General features: G+C 54.0%; 1 protein-coding gene across 5 annotated transcripts in view; it reads right to left on the reverse strand.

The window, feature by feature from the left end:
* Positions 1-2788: 2788 nt before the first annotated feature.
* Positions 2789-17226, reverse strand: part of UBE3B (ubiquitin protein ligase E3B) — a 48598-nt gene continuing 34160 nt past the window's right edge. For 4 of the 5 annotated variants that reach the window (XM_020907198.2, XM_020907179.2, XM_020907183.2 and 1 more), the window contains 9 exons: positions 15134-15310; positions 14913-15023; positions 12935-13072; positions 12522-12587; positions 9307-9365; positions 6331-6513; positions 5731-5842; positions 4025-4117; positions 2789-3151 (listed from right to left, as the gene is read on the reverse strand). In XM_020907198.2, coding sequence (XP_020762857.2) covers positions 2960-3151; positions 4025-4117; positions 5731-5842; positions 6331-6513; positions 9307-9365; positions 12522-12587; positions 12935-13072; positions 14913-15023; positions 15134-15310 — 1131 coding nt within the window. In that variant the 3' untranslated portion in view covers positions 2789-2959. Of the gene's footprint in view, positions 3152-3401; positions 3506-4024; positions 4118-5730; positions 5843-6330; positions 6514-9306; positions 9366-12521; positions 12588-12934; positions 13073-14912; positions 15024-15133; positions 15311-17226 lie in introns of all 5 variants that reach the window. The other variant, XR_002316531.2, reaches the window with a different exon arrangement.

The following is a 17226-nucleotide window of genomic DNA, read 5'->3' on the forward strand; positions in this document are numbered from 1 at the left end:
TCTCCTTCCCAGTGGAGGGTGCCTTGCTTCTTAGTCAGTGGAAACCAAGAGAAGCAAAGGGCCTTGCCCCCCAGCCTCGCAGCAGAGCTGGACACGAACCCAGGTCCAGATGCTCTGAAGGTCGAGGTCTCTCCAGCTGGACTCGGGAGTCAGCTGTGACCTGTTAAGAGCATGTTTGCAACTAATGTCAACCATCATGAGGGTTATAATGAGGAAGCTGTTTCATTCTGACTCCATGCTCTGAAGGCTGGAGAGAACCACGGTTCCTGTCTGGGCCTCAGAGCAGCCCCTTCTCAGAGTTACTCTCGGATTCCTCTCGGGAGGCTGGATGGCCCAGCTGTCAGGCTTTTAAGACCTCTCCTGATGCTCAGGTGCTCCCAGCCCAAGGGAGGCAGCAACAATTCCCGGGAGGAGCTCGAAAGACGGGCAGGGTTGAGACAGGGTTTCTGCTGACTGTAAACCTGGGCTTGTGTGACAGGATGAGACAGGGCTGGCGTGTCCTGCAACTGCGACTTCTGGTAAGGGAGGAAAGCTGAACACACCCAGAGGAGCTGGAAAATCTCAGTTTGAGCATTTTCAAATTATGCGGGTTCTTTTCCACAGACAGCTGTCACCGTGTTATGTTACCGGGTAAGACGTGTGATCCAGGGTGGGGATGCCACTGGATAGTGCGTGAGAAGGATGGGGTGGGGGTGGGGGACATGGAGGGTGCCTGAGGGACTTGAACTTTATCTGAAAGGTGACTCGCTTTGTAGAGCAAACCTTCCACCACCGCTGACCCTGGGGAGGCAGTGGCCTCGGCAGTCCGCCGTCTCGTCCTGAGTCCTCTTCCCACCCCAGGAGTCTTGAGCTGTTTAAGCCCCAGATGCCCCATCACCAGCTGTCCAGGTACTCGGCCGAAAGCGCGCCTTCCTGACATGAGAAACAGAACAGAGGGACTTCCCTGGTGGTCCAGTGGTTTCAGACTCATGAGTCCATTGCAGGGGTGCAGGTTCAATCCATGGTCAGGGAACTAAGATCCCATATGCCACCAGGCACGGACCAAGGGAAAAAAAAGCAGAACACAGCCACTGTGTGCTGAAATACAAATTTAATAAAGTCTTTGATCATGTTTTAATCCATAAGTTATCTATGAAAACAACCCTCCCCCCACCCCCCCCCACAACTTTTTAGAGCTATCAATAGCCATCACGGTGTCTGTGAACACCAGACACCAGCTAGAAAAGTACAGATTCAGGGTTTCATTAGTGCAATACTGCCAGCCGGAAATTAAATGAAATTACAAATTACCCCTCTTCATCAAAAGAGTGACGCTGACGGTGGTGCATAGAAACCACTTTCTGTGACCCCACCCTGGCCGACTTCCTAGGGAACACACATCAGACCTCTTCACGTAGGCTGACAATCCTTCCGGCACCAGCACAATCGCACCCCCCTGCCCAGAGCACAACACATACATTCAGAAGGTTTTCAAAGGAACCGAGCATTTAGGCAGTGGCAAGGCCACAGAGTCTGAGGTTACTAACGTATCTTAAATAATAAACTCCTGTCTGTCCTTAGACTCCTTGCTGTCAGGGTAAAACACGTGCTCTGTATTTTAAAAGCCTGGGCCTCTAACAAGGCCAGCCTGGGCCTGGGCAGGACACCACTACCCAGCTGAGACCCCCTGCCAGAGGCCACGGAGATAGGTCCTGCCTGCTTTGCCGCCAACATGAAGGTTCTTTCTGGAAGGGTTTTTTTTTCTCTGCTTGGAGGAGAGTTATGTGGCACGCCCTCCACTGGCTCCGCAGGGCCAAGGGACCGGGCGCTCCTGACCTCTCGTCTGGCTTCAGTCTGGGTGGCCGGGACACGAGGTGAGGTGGGCGAGGGTGCATGGCTGTCCAGCCAGACACTAACATGGCTTCTGCCTCGATTCCCTGGATCTGGAGCAAAGTTCTCGTGACAAAGGTGAAGGTGATGGCAGATGAGTGCAATGGGTTGGAGGAGAAAATGAAGCGAAACACCAAACACCAACCTGGAGTGCCCTCACATTTCCTTGGCCTCGTGAGCCCCCGTCAGCATCAAGGGCTCCCGGGCTCCTGGTGCTGAGGAAGGACGGGGAACAAGACCCACGTTTCTGAGGACTTCTATCATCTACCGAGTGAAGCCACTGCCAGACGGGCCAGGGACCTTCAGCTGGTGTTTGTTCCTCACTGGACTGTAAGGGTGGCCAACAAGCAGCCAGCGCCCGCTGCAAGCAGCTGCTCTTAAGGGCCGACGGGTTTTCTCTCCTGAGCTCAGGATGCCAACGTGAGTGCCCAAGATGGGAATGGGCCTCTGAGGACTCGGGAGCCCCCGAGGGGACAGTGGGCAGGGGACTGCCGCTGTGTGAACACGGGGCTCCCGGGTGGGAACAGCACCCTGAGCCTCCGGTGCCCCACGGTCTCCCCGGCAGGTGCTTCTGCTGCCCGGAGAGCCACCGGGCCTGGCTGGCTGCAGAGAGGCCGCTGCGGGAGGGCCGGAGGTCGGGACTGCCGGGTGCAGAGAGGCTGGCGAGGCCTTACCTGAGTAGAGAGTTTTCAGAAACGGAAGGGAAGCATCTCCCACCTGGTAGGCTTGATGGGTTCCGGCCCATGCCCTGAAAACCACTCTGGAGCCTGGGGGTTCCTGGGACTTGTTCATGCACGGCTCGCTCAGGAAGTTAAGGACCAGAAACACTCACGAAAAGACCAGACTATCAAAAAGAGAAGCCCAGCTGCGGTCACAGGCCCGGGCGTGAGGCCCCTGGAAAGCAGGCAAGAGGGACCGATGATGGCCGAATCTGGAGGTTTATTTCCAACACCCGCTTCCCGTTAGTGTCACCTGGAGAGCGCTGGGTCGCGTCCTCACATGAATCCAAGTTCTTGAGGCCACAGGGGCATCTCATGGCTATAGAGAAGGGCCGAGGCTGCCTGGGAGCCTCGAGTTGGCAGGGCGGGGGCTAGGAGAGCTCGAAGCCCGTGTTCATGCTGATGGCGTAGCGTAGCTTCTCCCGCAGGACGCTCTTCTTGCTGTAGTTGGGCAGCTTGAGCAGGTTGAAGCAGGTGGAGGAGGTGGGCAGGCGGCCGCCTGGCTCCCGCTTGCGGATGGTGAAGAAGCCCCGGAGGACGCTGCCCAAGGTGTCCCCTGTGTCCTGCAAGCACAGCCCACAGCCTTGGGTTGGAGGGGGCGCCGCCCTGGGAGAGGGTCGGGCTGGTCCCCCCAAGGAGGACAACTGGAGAGATGGGTGCCCGGGAAGCAAGCCTGATTCTTTAGGTTCCCCCACAGAAGGGCCTGCATGAAGCAGCTCTGGGAAACAGGGCCTTCTGGTCACCCGCTAACTATCAGTGAACCAATTCTCAAAGAGCCGGAGCACTCACTGTCCACATGTTTTGGTAACAAACCATTTCTGAATGCAGCCTAGCATCTCCTCCCTGATCTTGCCAGCGCAGACTGTAACTCAAGGCAGCCTTCCTTCAGTAAGGGGGTGAGAGTTGTCTGGTATTACCTAAGAGAAGGACGCAGCATGCAGAGAGGGCATCTTGGAGAGCAGACACCATTCACAGACCCCTGGGTTTTCACGGAGGTGAGAAACGTCTAACAACAGCCACCACCCGAGCACCCACTATGGGTCAGCTGGTGGCACACGGAACGCAGTTACCCCGAGAGCGTCCACTCTCCCTCTGCAGAGGAGGAAGGCGGCTGCTGGCCTAGGTGTGCAGAGCCGGCAGGTGAAGGAGCTGGACTGAGGCCTGCACTTGTCCCATTCCCGAGCCCACATCCCAACCCTTCTCTCACACTGTAGTTCAGACCTGGAACCCGGGCGGCACGACTACAGGAAACACCCCGTAGGTATTCCTTCCTGAGGGAGTCATGAGAAAGGGACCGCCTGGGGGACCGCCTGGGGCACCGCCGAGGCGCTGAGCAGCCCGCCCTGTAGACACAACCTGGGGAGCGCCCTGCCTGGTCGGTGGGCCCCAGCAGACGACCCCCGGGAGGGGTCGGCCCTACCCCAGTGATGGTATACCTGATCATCCGACACTTCGACACAGCGGATGGAGAAAGGAGGCTTGAGGTAGGCAAATCCCAGAAGCGGGGGCCGGGAACAGCTGGTCACAAACTGCAACAGAAGGTGGGGCCGGCGGTCAGAGTGGGGAGACGCTGTCCTTGGGGTAGAGACCAAGCAACAGCACCAGAGAGGGGGAGGGAGGAGGCAGGGGGCCTGCTAAGCGCGGCAGGCGAAGCCTGAGCCGAGGGCTGAGGCTCCGAAACACGCATCACACCACCAACAGCTCGCTCGCTCGGCACCTGCCTGCCCACTTGGCAGCTCAGGCACACGGGCACGAGGCCTGCTGATGGCAGGGCTGTCTCCGTGAGCGTGGCTCCTGACCGGCTCTCAGCAGGCTGACCAACACCTGGCCTCAGGCGCCAGTGAGGCTGAGGGTGGACCAACGTACTGGACGCCCCCAGCGGGGACTGTGGGACCAGCCTCGCATCCCCGCTGCCGCCCTGGAATTTCTGGCATCTTTCAGATGGCAGTTCCCGAGTCATTTCCCTAAATGACTAGGCCTACCTGGACAGAGGCGTCGACCCGCCTGGAAATCCAACAGCTACCCCTGCCCAGAAAGTGCTAAGAATCCATTTGCTTTCTTTAGTTCAACATTAGTGCAACACTCTCCCTTCTCAAGGGGCTCCAGGGACCTGCTACTGATAGCGCTGCGCTGGGCATCAAAATCCCACGGCAAGATGAGCGCTCGGATCTTAAAGATAAAGGCTTCCATCTAAACAATGTTATAAACGGTGGTGAGAGCCCTGAGACCGTCCCAAAAGTCTGTGTGTCGTGCTTCAAAAACTGTTTTTACAAAAACTATTGACAAGATATATTACTAGCCTAATATCCTGTTTTCCACCAGAAAGACTTTAACAACAGACCTGGTTTAGAAGCATTTCCACCCTGAGCTGAGTCCACTGTGGACCCGATCCCATCTAACCAGGTATCGGGCACTGTGTGACTCCATCCGTCTGAAGGATGTGGAGACAGATGTAGGAAGAGTCTGTGCCCCTCCCAGTTCGGGCTGCTCGGGACCGCTGCCCACAGCCGGCCAGGGCTGGTCCAGGGAGGGAGGCGCGGTCAGCCTCCTGATTGGGAGGAGGATCGGAGAGCAGGGGCAGCTGCGGGGCTCTGCCATTGTTACATCTAAAGAAGGCATGTCCTCTCCTGTATGACAGTTCTGGGGCCGCCCCCCAACCCCTCCTCAACTGTCTGCAGCCACAGAAAAGGGCAAGCCCAGGACGAGGAACTGCAGGTACGGGGACAGGCCACCCAGAGACACAAACTCGCCCGCCTGAGGGGCGTGAGTGCGTGCTTAGGAGAGATCTGCTTTCCTCTTTTCTAGGAGAGGAGGGCAAGCCGTGCTATATGTTGGCAGAAACTGTTTGATGCTTACAAGAGGCCCTGTTAGAAAAACTGATATTCTTTTTTTCTTTCTTTCTTCTCTTCTTTTTTTCAATAGGCATGATTTTTTAAAATTTTTATTTACTTGGCTGCAGCAGATCTTAGTTGTGGCATGTGGAATCTAGTTCCCTGACCAGGGATCAAACCCAGGCCTCCTGCATTGGGAGGACAGGGTCTTAGCCACTGGATCATGAGGGAAGACCCTGGAAAAACTGATTCTCTTGAAAATTAGCTTCTGGAATGATGGCCCCTGAATGCAGAGGTAACGTATAAACTACCTTCAGAAACATGGCTCTTTCGTCAGGCGTGAAGTCAGAGGCCAGAATATCCCAGAGCCAGATGATGACCCTGTGGCTCCCATGGAAACCTCCGTAGTACACCGTGTGCTTCCTGAAAACAATGCAGACAAGGGCTCAGCCACACACGCTGCCAGACGCGTGCAGACACAGGCAGGCACGGCATTCAAACAAGCGGCACAGTGAACTCTGCCCAGCCTGGGTGACGACCAACTGCTCTTATGTCAGAAGTACATGCCTTAATAACCCCTGGTTCCGAAAGCCCAATGGGCAGAGTGTTGCGTGGCAGGCCCTGGTCCTCCCCAGCAGAAGCTGACAGGAGACCCTGAATCACTGTCTCCCAGGACTTCGGAGAGTCCTCCCACCCCAGCCTCAGACTCTGCTTCCGCTTTTCAGTCTCCAGGGAGACAAGGGTTTTGAGCTTTTCTTCCAAAGCAGTTCACAAGGAAGGCGAGATCAGGGAGGAGGAGCCCCTCTGGAGGCAGGACCCTGAGAACCCTCCAAAAGGAGCCCGGTGAAAGAGCAGTGTGCTTTCTGGGAGACCTAAGAATCTCACCCTTGCCCCCCGCACTCGCGCCTTACTTCAGATCTTCCAGGTCAATCTCGGCGTTGTCCCCAGAGATGAGTCGCTGCAGCTCAGGGGTGGAGAACATCCGGATCCACTCAGGCTTGATGATGGAACGGAAGCCACCAATGAGGGCAGCTGTCTGGTTCTTGATTTGCGTGTGCATTCGAAAGTGGGCCATCAGATGGATGTAGCTAATTCTGTCACCACCAGGGGAAAACAACGGGAATTAATGGGGCAGGGCGGGCGAGTGCCGACGGGCTGGAAGATGAATCCGGTCGGCTCTGAGGCATCTTACACAAACACAAGGAGTGCCAGGACAGTTCACCAGAACTACGGCGACGAGGATGATAGCTCTCCTGGATGGCCCACGGCCGGCCACTGGGACCGCCTCAGTGTCAAGAGCATCACCTCATGCACGTCTCCCCAAAGCCAGCAGGTGAGACAAGGGGGTACCACTCCACTGTCAAGAATCACAGTGAGACGTGCTCCAGCTAAGGAGAGGGCCCTTCTCAGTACAAAGGGACTTTTATTTCATTTCATCCTCTTGGACATGCACCATTTAAGATACCATTCAGTTCTCCAGAGAAAAACTGTTTCAGGCTGAAACTTTAGGGGACATCCCTGGTGGTCTAGCGGCTAAGACTCCAAGCTCCCAGTGCAGGGGACAGGGATTCGATCCCTGGTCAGGGAACTAGATTCCATATCTGCAACTAAAGATCCCTGCATGCCACAACTAAGACCCAGTGGAGCCAAATAAATAAGAAAAGAAACTTAGGTCAAAATCTTCCTAGACGGGACAAAGAGTACAGGGCATGGGAAGGCAGGGCTGCGGAAAGTTTTAACCACATCCGGCTGGCTGACAATTAGGCTCAGGGAGGAAGTCGGAGCACCAAAAAAGGTTCTAAATGGCTGGCCTTCTGGGTCTGCTTTTAGCTCAGGTGCAACTCACAACACAACGCGATGCCTCAGGCCAGGGGAGAGCCGCTCCTACAGGCTTGCCAGCATGGCCGATTTCTTAGCAAACCATTTACTCAGAGACAGAAGAACGTGAGCCCAGCCCAGGTGCAACTCTCAAAATTCCAAATCCGTACAGTCCAAATAAATCTGTTTACCCCATGATGCTCAGATCTGAGTTACTGACCTTGAAAATGTCCCTGTTTCAAAAAAGCTCGCAGCAGCTTCCCTGGTGGCTCAGTGGTAAAGAATCCACCGGCCAATGTAGGAGACGGGTTCAATCCCTGATCTGGGAGGACCCCACGTGCCTCGGGGCCACTAAGCCCGTGCGCCACAGCTGCTGAGCCAGTGTGCCTAGAGCCTGTGCTCCACAACAAGAGAAGCCACCGCAAGGAGAAGTCCGTACGCTGCAGCTGCAGAGTCCCCATGCGACGCGACTAGAGAAAAGGCTGCACAGCAACCCAGATAATGAACATTAAGGAAAAAAGCTTCCAGGGGCAAGCCTGCACATGATACACTTAAATAGGACTTTTTCTATCACTGCAACTCCTTTCATGGGCTCACTGAAGCTGGTGATTGACAGTTTTCCGTTTTACCAAAAGAGTGTGAGGGAGCCTGCGAGACTTTCCTGGCCAACACCCAGGAAGTGCAAGATCAGGCCTCACCCCGCAGAAGTGGGTCCTGGTGATGCCAGGCCTTTTAAAGAGCCTGCAGAATGGAATGCCCTTGCCCTCATAAAACCTACTGAGGTTTTATGCTAAGAATAGGGAAGAGTTTGTGACATGACTTTCCACGTAGGTTTCCAGGCAGGACAGGAACCTCGCTCCGACTGCATCAACCCACCTCCACTGGCTGCTGGACATACAGCTCCAACCATCACCCCCGTGCCACCCCTGGCAAAACAGGGCCACCCTGATGGGGGATACATCTGATAATGGTGGGGTCACTGCTCTCATTTATTAAGGCCCTCTGTGGCACCAGATATCCCGGAAGATACTTTGCGGGTGCTCTCACGTGAAGCCCTCTGAAGGGATGGTTGCAGGCAAGTGGTAGGCAGGCTCAGGACCCATCCTGCTCTCTGACACCCCCAGGTAGCTTCCTCCCAACCTGTGGTCCCTGATCTTTCTCAGCTGTCGTCACACAAAGGCTCCGAGGCCAAGAGCCAAAACTGCATGAGAATCAATCGTGATGATAATTTGGTCCGCTGTACTGACAGTCTAAATAAAAGCTACCTGAATGCAGGGACTGACTGATCCGACCCAAGAGGGACGTGATGCTGGGGACAGCGGCTGTGACGTGCATCTGATCCCCGTGACTCACCAGGCAGGGCTAAGCTCTCACTCGTCACCGAAGTCAGTGAAACTCAGATGAGCAGTTCAGATGCTCAGCTGAGCCTGCCGACAGGAGACTGACAGACAGAAGGGCCAATACTGACTCTCTGTGCTGGGTCCTATGATCAATTAGGCAAGAACAGGGCTGGGTGCAGACATGCCTGGAGGGGCTTTGATCTTAGGGACCACTGATGACAGACTCATAAAAGGCTGCTTTCTGGGACAAGGTTGTCTGGCCTCAGGGTCTCCCCATGACTGAGGACCTGTCTGCTGCATCTGAGTTCATCACTGCTGTCTTTTCAAGAACAGCATTTTATACCGTGGCCACACCCCCTCGTTCCAAAATGACCTGCTCCTTCGAGGAGTCTTTCCACCTCTGCGCCCTCTGGGTTCAGGACTGCACTCCCAAATGGCCCAGAACGCATCTGTCTGCATCTGCAGCCGTCATTAAATTCTTAGGAGCACCGCTGCCTGGGTGCCTCTGACCTTAGAAGTGCTACTGCAAAAAAATAAATTGTCAATTCTTATTCTGCAAATCGAATTTAATATGACTTCGGCCTATGAACTGTAACCAGTAAATTCCATTATGATATTTATGGCCTCTTTCTACTTCAATCTATCTTAATAAATTATCAAAGTAAGCCTGGAGAGCCAGAATGAAGTCTTTTCAAGTGGTGACCTTAAAAATCTAATTGCCATACTCACTTATTTTCATTTGTAACAGGAATGGTCTTCCCTCCAGGAACCAGTTCATGGCAAACAAGCTGGAGGAAAGGAAGGGGAGCAATTACTCAAGAGATTTCTAATGAGGAAATAAAGTTTCCCGAAGACGAAAGGCGCGACACTGACATCCATAATAATCATAGGAGGAAGATGAGTCGTGTGTGGGGACAATCATTTCCACAGAAAGTCAGGGCTTAAATATCAACAAGCAGGCCCTGCCTGATCAATAGGAAGGTTCCTTCTCATCTCATCCTCGTTCACACGTGTGTATTAAGGCTGCGGGGTGTTGTGGAGGGGAACGTGTTAGTGAAGAGCACAGGAAGACGGGTAAATAAATAGTGGCATGCTGACCATGCCTTGGAATACAGCGGGGCTGTCAGAAAATGTGATGAAGACATGACCCTGGTCCCAACAAGGACTCATTTGACAAGTGGCATGTGTTGAGCTAAGGAAAGTGTGCTCAGGGAGACGCAGTGACCCTGCTAAGGCCCTGGGAACCTGGCCTTGTACGACAAGCTCCAGGGCAGCCCTTGGACCATGTGCACACTGGGGTTCGTGCAGGGCCCAGGGATCCAACTGGAGGGGCTGGGAACCCTGTGGGGGAAAGTAAGACAGAGCGAGTCTAGGGGGAGCCCTTCTGCCACCATGACTTCAAGGGTCTTTTTTTTTTCCCCTGCTCTGCTCTCCGTGCCGAGAAGAAGGACAGGATTCTGTGAGAGGTCCCTCCTGCTGGGTGGCTTTGGCTCCGTCCCAGTCCAGATCCTCCATTTGGAACAGCTAATCCTCACCATGGTAACGAAAAGCAGGAGTCAATGTTCCCTCGAGAACAACGCCGAGGCGCACCAGGAGGAGAGCAGGGTCTCTGTGGGGGCCGGCAGGTCCAGGCTGGGTCATGGCAGGGGGAGGCGAGCACCCGCCCGCCCGGCAGCGCGGGAGAGGGGCTGGGCAGGCGGAGGAGAAGGACGCACAGACGGACAGAGCCCCGGTCTGTGGGTCTCCTGGGGAAAACATCAGAGTAGGGCAGGTCTCGAGATCGGGAGCTGACTGTGGCTCAGATCATGAACTCCTTATTGCCATATTCAGACTTAAATTGAAGAAAGTAGGGAAAACCACTAGACCATGCAGATATGACCTAAATCAAATCCCTTTCGATTATACAGAAGAAGTGAGAAATAGATTTAAGGGACTAGATCTGATAGACAGAGAGCCTGATGAACTATGGACGGAGGTTCATGATACTGTACACAAGACAGGGATCCAGACCATCCCCAAGAAAAAGAAATGCAAAAAAGCAAAATGGCTATCTGAGGAGGCCTTCTAAATAGCTGAGAAAAGAAAAGCTAAAGGCAAAGGAGAGAAAGAAAGATATACCCATTTGAATGAAGAGTTTCAAAGAACAGCAAGGAGAGATAAGAAAGCCTTCCTCAGGGATTAATGCAAAGAAATAGATGAAAATAACAGAATGGGAAAGACTATAGAGATCTCTTCAAGAAAATTAGAGATACCAAGGGAACATTTCATGCAAAGATGGGCACAATAAAGACAGAAATGGTATGGACCTAACAGAAGCAGAAGACATTAAGAAGAGGTGGCAAGAATATACAGAAGGACAACACAAAAAAGATCTTCATGGCCCAGGTAACCACGATGGTGTGATCACTCACCTAGAGCCAGACATCCTGGAATGGGAAGTCAAGTGGGCCTTAGGAAGCATCACTATGAACAAAGCTAGTGGAGGTGATGGAATTCCAGTTGAGCTATTTCAAATCCTAAAAGATGATGCTGTGAAAGTGCTGCACTCAACATGCCAGCAAATTTGGAAAACTCAGCAGTGGCCACAGGACTGGAAAAGGTCAGTTTTCATTCCAAACCCAAAGAAAGGCAATGTCAAAGAATGTTCAAACTACTGCACAATTCCATTTATCTCACATGCTAGCAAAGTAATGCTCAAAATTCTCCAAGCCAGGCTTCAATAGTATGTGAACCGAGAACTTCCAAATGTTCAAGCTGGATTTAGAAAAGGCAGAGGAACCAGAGGTCAAATTGCCAACATCCCCTGGATCATCGAAAAAGCAAGAGTTTCAGAAATCTGACTATCCAGATCACAACAAACTGTGGAAAATTCTTCAAGAGATGGGAATACCAGACCACCTGACCTGCCTCCTGAGAAATCTGTACGCAGGTCAAGAAGCAACAGTTAGAACTGGACATGGAACAATGGACTGGTTCCAAATAGGGAAAGGAGTATAAAAAGGCTATATATTGTCACCCTGCTTATTTAACTTCTATGCAGAGTATATCATGCAAAATGCCAGGCTGGATGAAGCACAAGCTGGAATCAAGATTGCCAGGAAAAATACCAATAACCTCAGATACACAGATGACACCAACCACCCTAAAGGCAGAAAGTGAAGAGGAACTAAAGAGCCTCTTGATGAAAGTGAAAGAGGAGAGCAAAAAAGCTGGCTTAAAACTCAACATTCAGAAAACTAAGATCATGGCATCCGGTCCCATCCCTTCATGGCATAGATGGGGAAACAATGGAAAAAGTAAGAAACTTTATTTTCTTGGGCTCCAAAATCACTGCAGATGGTAACTACAGCCATGAAAATAAAAGACACTTGCTCTTTAGAAGAAAAGCTATGACCAACCTAGAGAGCATATTAAAAAGCAGAGACATTACTCTGCCAACAAAGGTCCATCTACTCAAAGCTGTGGTTTTCCCAGTAGTCATGTATGGATGTTAGAGTTGGACTATAAAGAAAGCTGAGCACCGAAGAAATGATGCTTTTGAACTGCAGTGCTGGAGAAGACCCTTGAAGAGTCGCTTGGACAGAAAGGAAATCCAAACAGTCAAACCTAAAGGAAATCAGTCCTGAATATTCATTGAAAGGACTTATGCTGAAACTGAAACTCCAATACTTTGGCCACCTGATGCAAATGATGTTGGGAAAGATTGGGGGCAGGAGGAGAAGGCGATGACAGAGGATGAGATGGTTGGATGGCATCACCAACTCAATGGACATGAGTTTGAGTAAGCTCTGGGAGTTGATGATGATCAGGGAAGCCTGGTGTGGTGCAGTCCATGGGGTCACAAACAGTCAGACACGACTGAGCGACTGAACTGAACTGAGGGCAGGTCTCAGGGAGCCAAAGGAGGAAGCAGGCAGAAAGCCCAGCCAGAGAAGCCCACGTACCTGACCCATGACATCCTCATCATATGACAGTGTCAGGCCCAAGTCAGCGATGTCCCCGTCGTACCGCTAAAGCAACAGAGAAAGGGACAATGTAGGGGCTGGCGAGTCCTGCACCCGACGGCTTTAACACCCCCCTCTGACGGTGTCTGCTTGGACAGCTGCCACTGTGGCTGCCATGAGACTTAAAGCAAAGGAAGGGGCCCCTCATCCCCTGCAGGAAGGAGGCTGTGAGCATCAGTCTCGGGAGGAAGTGCTCAGACACAAGGGCCTGCCGCAACTAGGGAGTGGGCCGCGTCCCCAGGGCAGGCGACCCCGCCCCTCCCACGACAGCTGGGCAGAGCTGGAGCCTGTGGGCGTCCCTTCCCCGAGACCCTACGGGCACTCAGCCAGGCCATCCCACCTTCCACACTGACCTTGATGGATGTGAGGTTTTTGTAGAACTCTGAGTCCAGAGAGGGCAGCTCATCCACAGAGCTGTAGAAGACGCTGTGGTGGTGCCCGAGCAGCTGGCTCAGGAAGAAGGACGCGAAGGGCACGTCAACCACGATTCCCTGCCAGAGAGGAGGTGTGAGCTGCCACCTACTGCCCGGGACTCCATCTTATGATCTCGTCGCGGCAGCTCGGGCTGCAGAGGGGGCTCTGAGGGCCCCAGTGACACCTCTAAACACTGCCGAGATGTCTGCTCTGGACGACGATGCCCCCTAGCACTTACAACACCGCCGAGTGCCTCCTGGGGACCTCACGGCACAGTGGTTGAGGGCCTCAGCTCTGCAACCTCACAGCTCACCCATCAAACCCCAGCTCCGCGGCTGCCAGGCCACGGGGCGCCAGCTTGCTCATCAGCAAATGCGCACCCGCAGAGCCTCAGCTTCAAGGGTTAACCGAGCAGGGTGGGGGAGTGACTCCAGGAGGAAGGGCAGCTGAGCATGAGGCTCTGAGTACAAGGCCCGCAGGTGTGCTCCAGGGCTGGGATGCAGGTCTGGCCACAGGAGGGTGTGCGAGGGAGGGGGTGAGCGGGGAGGCCGGGGAGGTAGCAGGGCCCGACTGGGAAGTGCTCATGAGCCTCCTGGAGCCTGGATTCTCTCCCGAGCCCTGGGCGGGCTCCCAGCAGGGACGTGTGGACCTGTACCTCCTGTGAGGAATGGTTGGGAGGCGGGGACATGGCCAGGACGCCCTCGCAGAACACTGGGAGTGTGCAGACCGGGGAGACAGAGATGGGAGAGGCAGGCTGACTCCACGACACCCTGTCCTAAGGATCACGAGGGGGAAGTGAGCAAACACAGGCCGCTCCTCACTGGGCCCGGGGTGTCCTTGCTGCTGGAGAGGGAGGAGGCAGAGACTCGGCCCAGCAAGTGGGGGAGGACGTTTACAAAGCCAGGAAGTCGTGCCTTCAGCTGGCCTAGATGCTTCTGGGTCTCGTCACAGCTACACATTTGAAGAGGAAAAACACGGGAAACGACCGGGGAGGGGGGACCTTGGGATTTTGCTTGCTTGTTTTGTAAAAAAGGGGGATCAACTGAGGAGTGTTACCATTTTGCAGATGTGGAAACTGAGGCAGAGAAGGGGCCTAGGATGCCTAACCAGTCCAGGCAGGAGGACTGGAGGGAACTTAGACTCAGACGGGGCCCCTGACATCATCATAGTGGGGACTGAGGCCGTGGATGGGGCTGTTTACACAGGGGGAATGATGGATTATTCAAGACTCAAAGCACTTTTGGCCCACATGGCCACCTTTCTCAACCGGGCCTGCAGTGGGCTGTGCCTCTGGAGAGTGTCCTGGCCTACCTGGCCCCTGTGAGGGATGGGATGTGAGTGCTGCTCAGCAGGTGGCCCCTGGGGTGAGGAGGGAATGGTCCCCTGCCCCTCTGGAGTCCACTGCCAAGGCCACGAGGACAGGTAGTGATGGGCTGGAGCTGTGGCTTTACTTCCTTCCTGGGTAGCAGGACCAGAAGGGCTGAGGACCCAGCGACACCTGGAGGCAGTTCTGATGGCTGGGGTGTGGCTCTCAGGGGAGGGGGACCAGAAGCCAGGTGGGCTCCCGGGGTGGCTGGGAAGTCGACACCACCCCAAAGCCACGACACCAAGGAGTGGAAGCTCAGACACCCTCCCTAATAGTAACAGTGATGCTGGCAGCCCTGACCTGCCAGCCACCAGGGAGGTATCCACCTGTATCAGTTCATTTACTACCTATAGCACCCCAATAACCGGCTCTCTCATCCACCACCTCACTGCTGAGAACATGGTTGGTGTTGGTCCCTGTCCCTGTCCTTGACTTGAGCTTCATGACAGGTAATTGCCACTACATGCCAGGTCACCTCCACATACACGAAACCCTCCGTACTTACAACATTTTATTTTCCATTTCAGCTCAATGGTCCTTAAGATGTTTACCTCGTACACCGCCTTTCCCAGCATCTTGCCCACAAATTCAAAGAGCTGCAGGTAATTCTCATGGATGTAGGACGTGGGCGAAGGGTAGAGTCTCTCGTCTCCACTGGTTGTCTGCAAGGCAGAAGGACGGGGGTGGGGGCAGGGAGGTGAAATGCCTCCACTTTTCATCTCTCACCTTGAATCTGGCTGCCGTCCACCGCGCACTCGCACCCTTTAAATACCTTGAACAGATTGAGCGCTGGGTCAAACACTCTCTTGATGATCTCTTCCAAGAACTCCTTGAAAACACCGTCTTGGTCAATCCCGGCCTCGTCCACCCCGAGGTCGTTGACAAACTTGACTCGGATGACGCCCTTCATGGCGTGCTGTGAGAGCTGCCGGAGCTGCTCATAGCCGTCCTGTGAGGGCAGAAATAGAGTCCATTAGGAACCCAATGCCCCCTGTATAATGCAGGGCTCACCCCTTAAGGCTCCTTCTCCCCCGAGTGCAGCTTTCCCAGTGTCGTTACTAAATGTGTCAGGACGCATGGGGGCGTGAGGAGAGCCTGATAGAAGAGGAATTCATTTTGGGGGACATGGCTTTACCACTCTTAGGCAAGGGGAGACTGCCCTCGGGAGGGTGCCTAGCAGTAAGATGGACAAATTAGACCAGATGTGTGACGGCAAGCTCCTGGTCATCAGGATGGGAGAGATGAAGACAAGAGAAATGCTGGGAGATGAATAAAAGAAGTCCCTCACCGCTCAGCTCCTGGTACCTCTGCCCAGATCATGAGAGGCTGTGAGTCCTGCTGAGTTTAGGTTAGAACCTGAGGGTGCTGGGGAGCCACAGAAGTGTTTAGGCAGAGAGTGACACAGCTGGCTTTCTGTCTTAGGAAGATCTTTCTGTTGGAAGCAGAGCCGAGGGCTGGTGGGAAGTGGGGAGATGGGTGCAGGGGCGATGATGGGCCTGGAGGAGGGCAGAGGCAGCGGGAGGAGAGGCCTCAGCACCTCCAGTTTGCAGTCCACGCCCGAGACGGAGCCATTGGGCATGTATCCCTGTTCAGAACCTAGGATGTGACGTCAGTGACCTCCTGCGAGATCATCACCACGCCCAGTTTCTCTCTTGGTTCTGATCTGCTGAGGTCTTCCTGGTGCCTGATCCTGTCATCAAATGGATTTCTGGCATGTGGGCACTGACGGGCAAGCTGCTTAGGCTTTCATTTCAGAGAGGTGACTATAAAAAACAGTGCTCAGGACAGGACAGGGCCCAGGCGGTAGTCCTTTGGCCTGGCGTGAGAAGCCCCACAGCTTAACCAGGGACAAACCTGTGTCTTCAGATACTGTCCCAGAAGAGGGTGCAAATCGGTTGCCATGTCCGTCCTCTTGTGCTCCCCGCCCCCCCCACACGTTCCCCACCTCAGTCTAAAGTGCTGCGCTCTCGGATGCTCTGCTGACACCGGACAGGCCCTCTCCACGGCGCCTGCTCGCCCGCTCGCAGCCCACCCGCTTCCTTGTCACCGAGCACAGAAGGCTGGGACGGCCAGACTTGCTCTGAGGAGGCCTTCCTGCTGACTACATTTCCTCGTGCTCACCTACTGACCCAAGGGACCGGGTCACGCAGGCCCCCCATCTTATTCTGGAGGTAGATCCCGAAGTGAGTGAGCAAGGAAGAAAAGTTACCTCTGAAGTCCCCTGAAAGAACAAGAACTTGATTTTGAGTGCATGGTCCTGAAAAGGACTTTTTATGCCCGTGAAATGTGAAAACCACTAAGTTGAATAAAAAGAAGAGAAAAACAGGAAGTCACCATGCAGTTGCCAGGGCTTTTAAGTCATTTCACCTAAATGTAAGGTAATGACCTTGGCGCTGAGTAGGGGATGGGGAGAGAACCTAACAGGCCCCGCAGGAAATGCAGGTTCTCCTCTGCTCTAAATGATGCCTGACCAGCTTTGTGTGTGTTAGGTTAGTGTCACATAGATGGAACAAGATGGTCCATGTGAAAGCTCTTAGCAAGCAGTCAAGCTCATGGCCGGCGTGCCAGGAATGTTTACTGGATTCAAATCTCAACTTTGATGGACCAGCCCCACATTAGCCTCCCTGTGAAACCCTGGAGAGAGGTTTGCCACCTGCCTTCTCTGACACACCTCCTACTGCACCCCACTGCCCTCTCTCGAGGAGCCCATCTGTGCCCCGAGTGGTGAGGCAGGGGACAGGGCAATCCTCTTCTCTTCTGCATCTTAAAGAGCAGATGCGCAGAATGTGGACAGGGGACAGGCGCACCGGCTCCCACGCCCAGCGCTGTCGCTGAACTCCTCTGGCCTCAGTCTTGCCTCTGATG

The sequence above is a fragment of the Odocoileus virginianus genome, chromosome 12 (genome assembly GCF_023699985.2).
Source record: "Odocoileus virginianus isolate 20LAN1187 ecotype Illinois chromosome 12, Ovbor_1.2, whole genome shotgun sequence".
NCBI classification, from domain to species: Eukaryota; Metazoa; Chordata; class Mammalia; order Artiodactyla; family Cervidae; genus Odocoileus; species Odocoileus virginianus.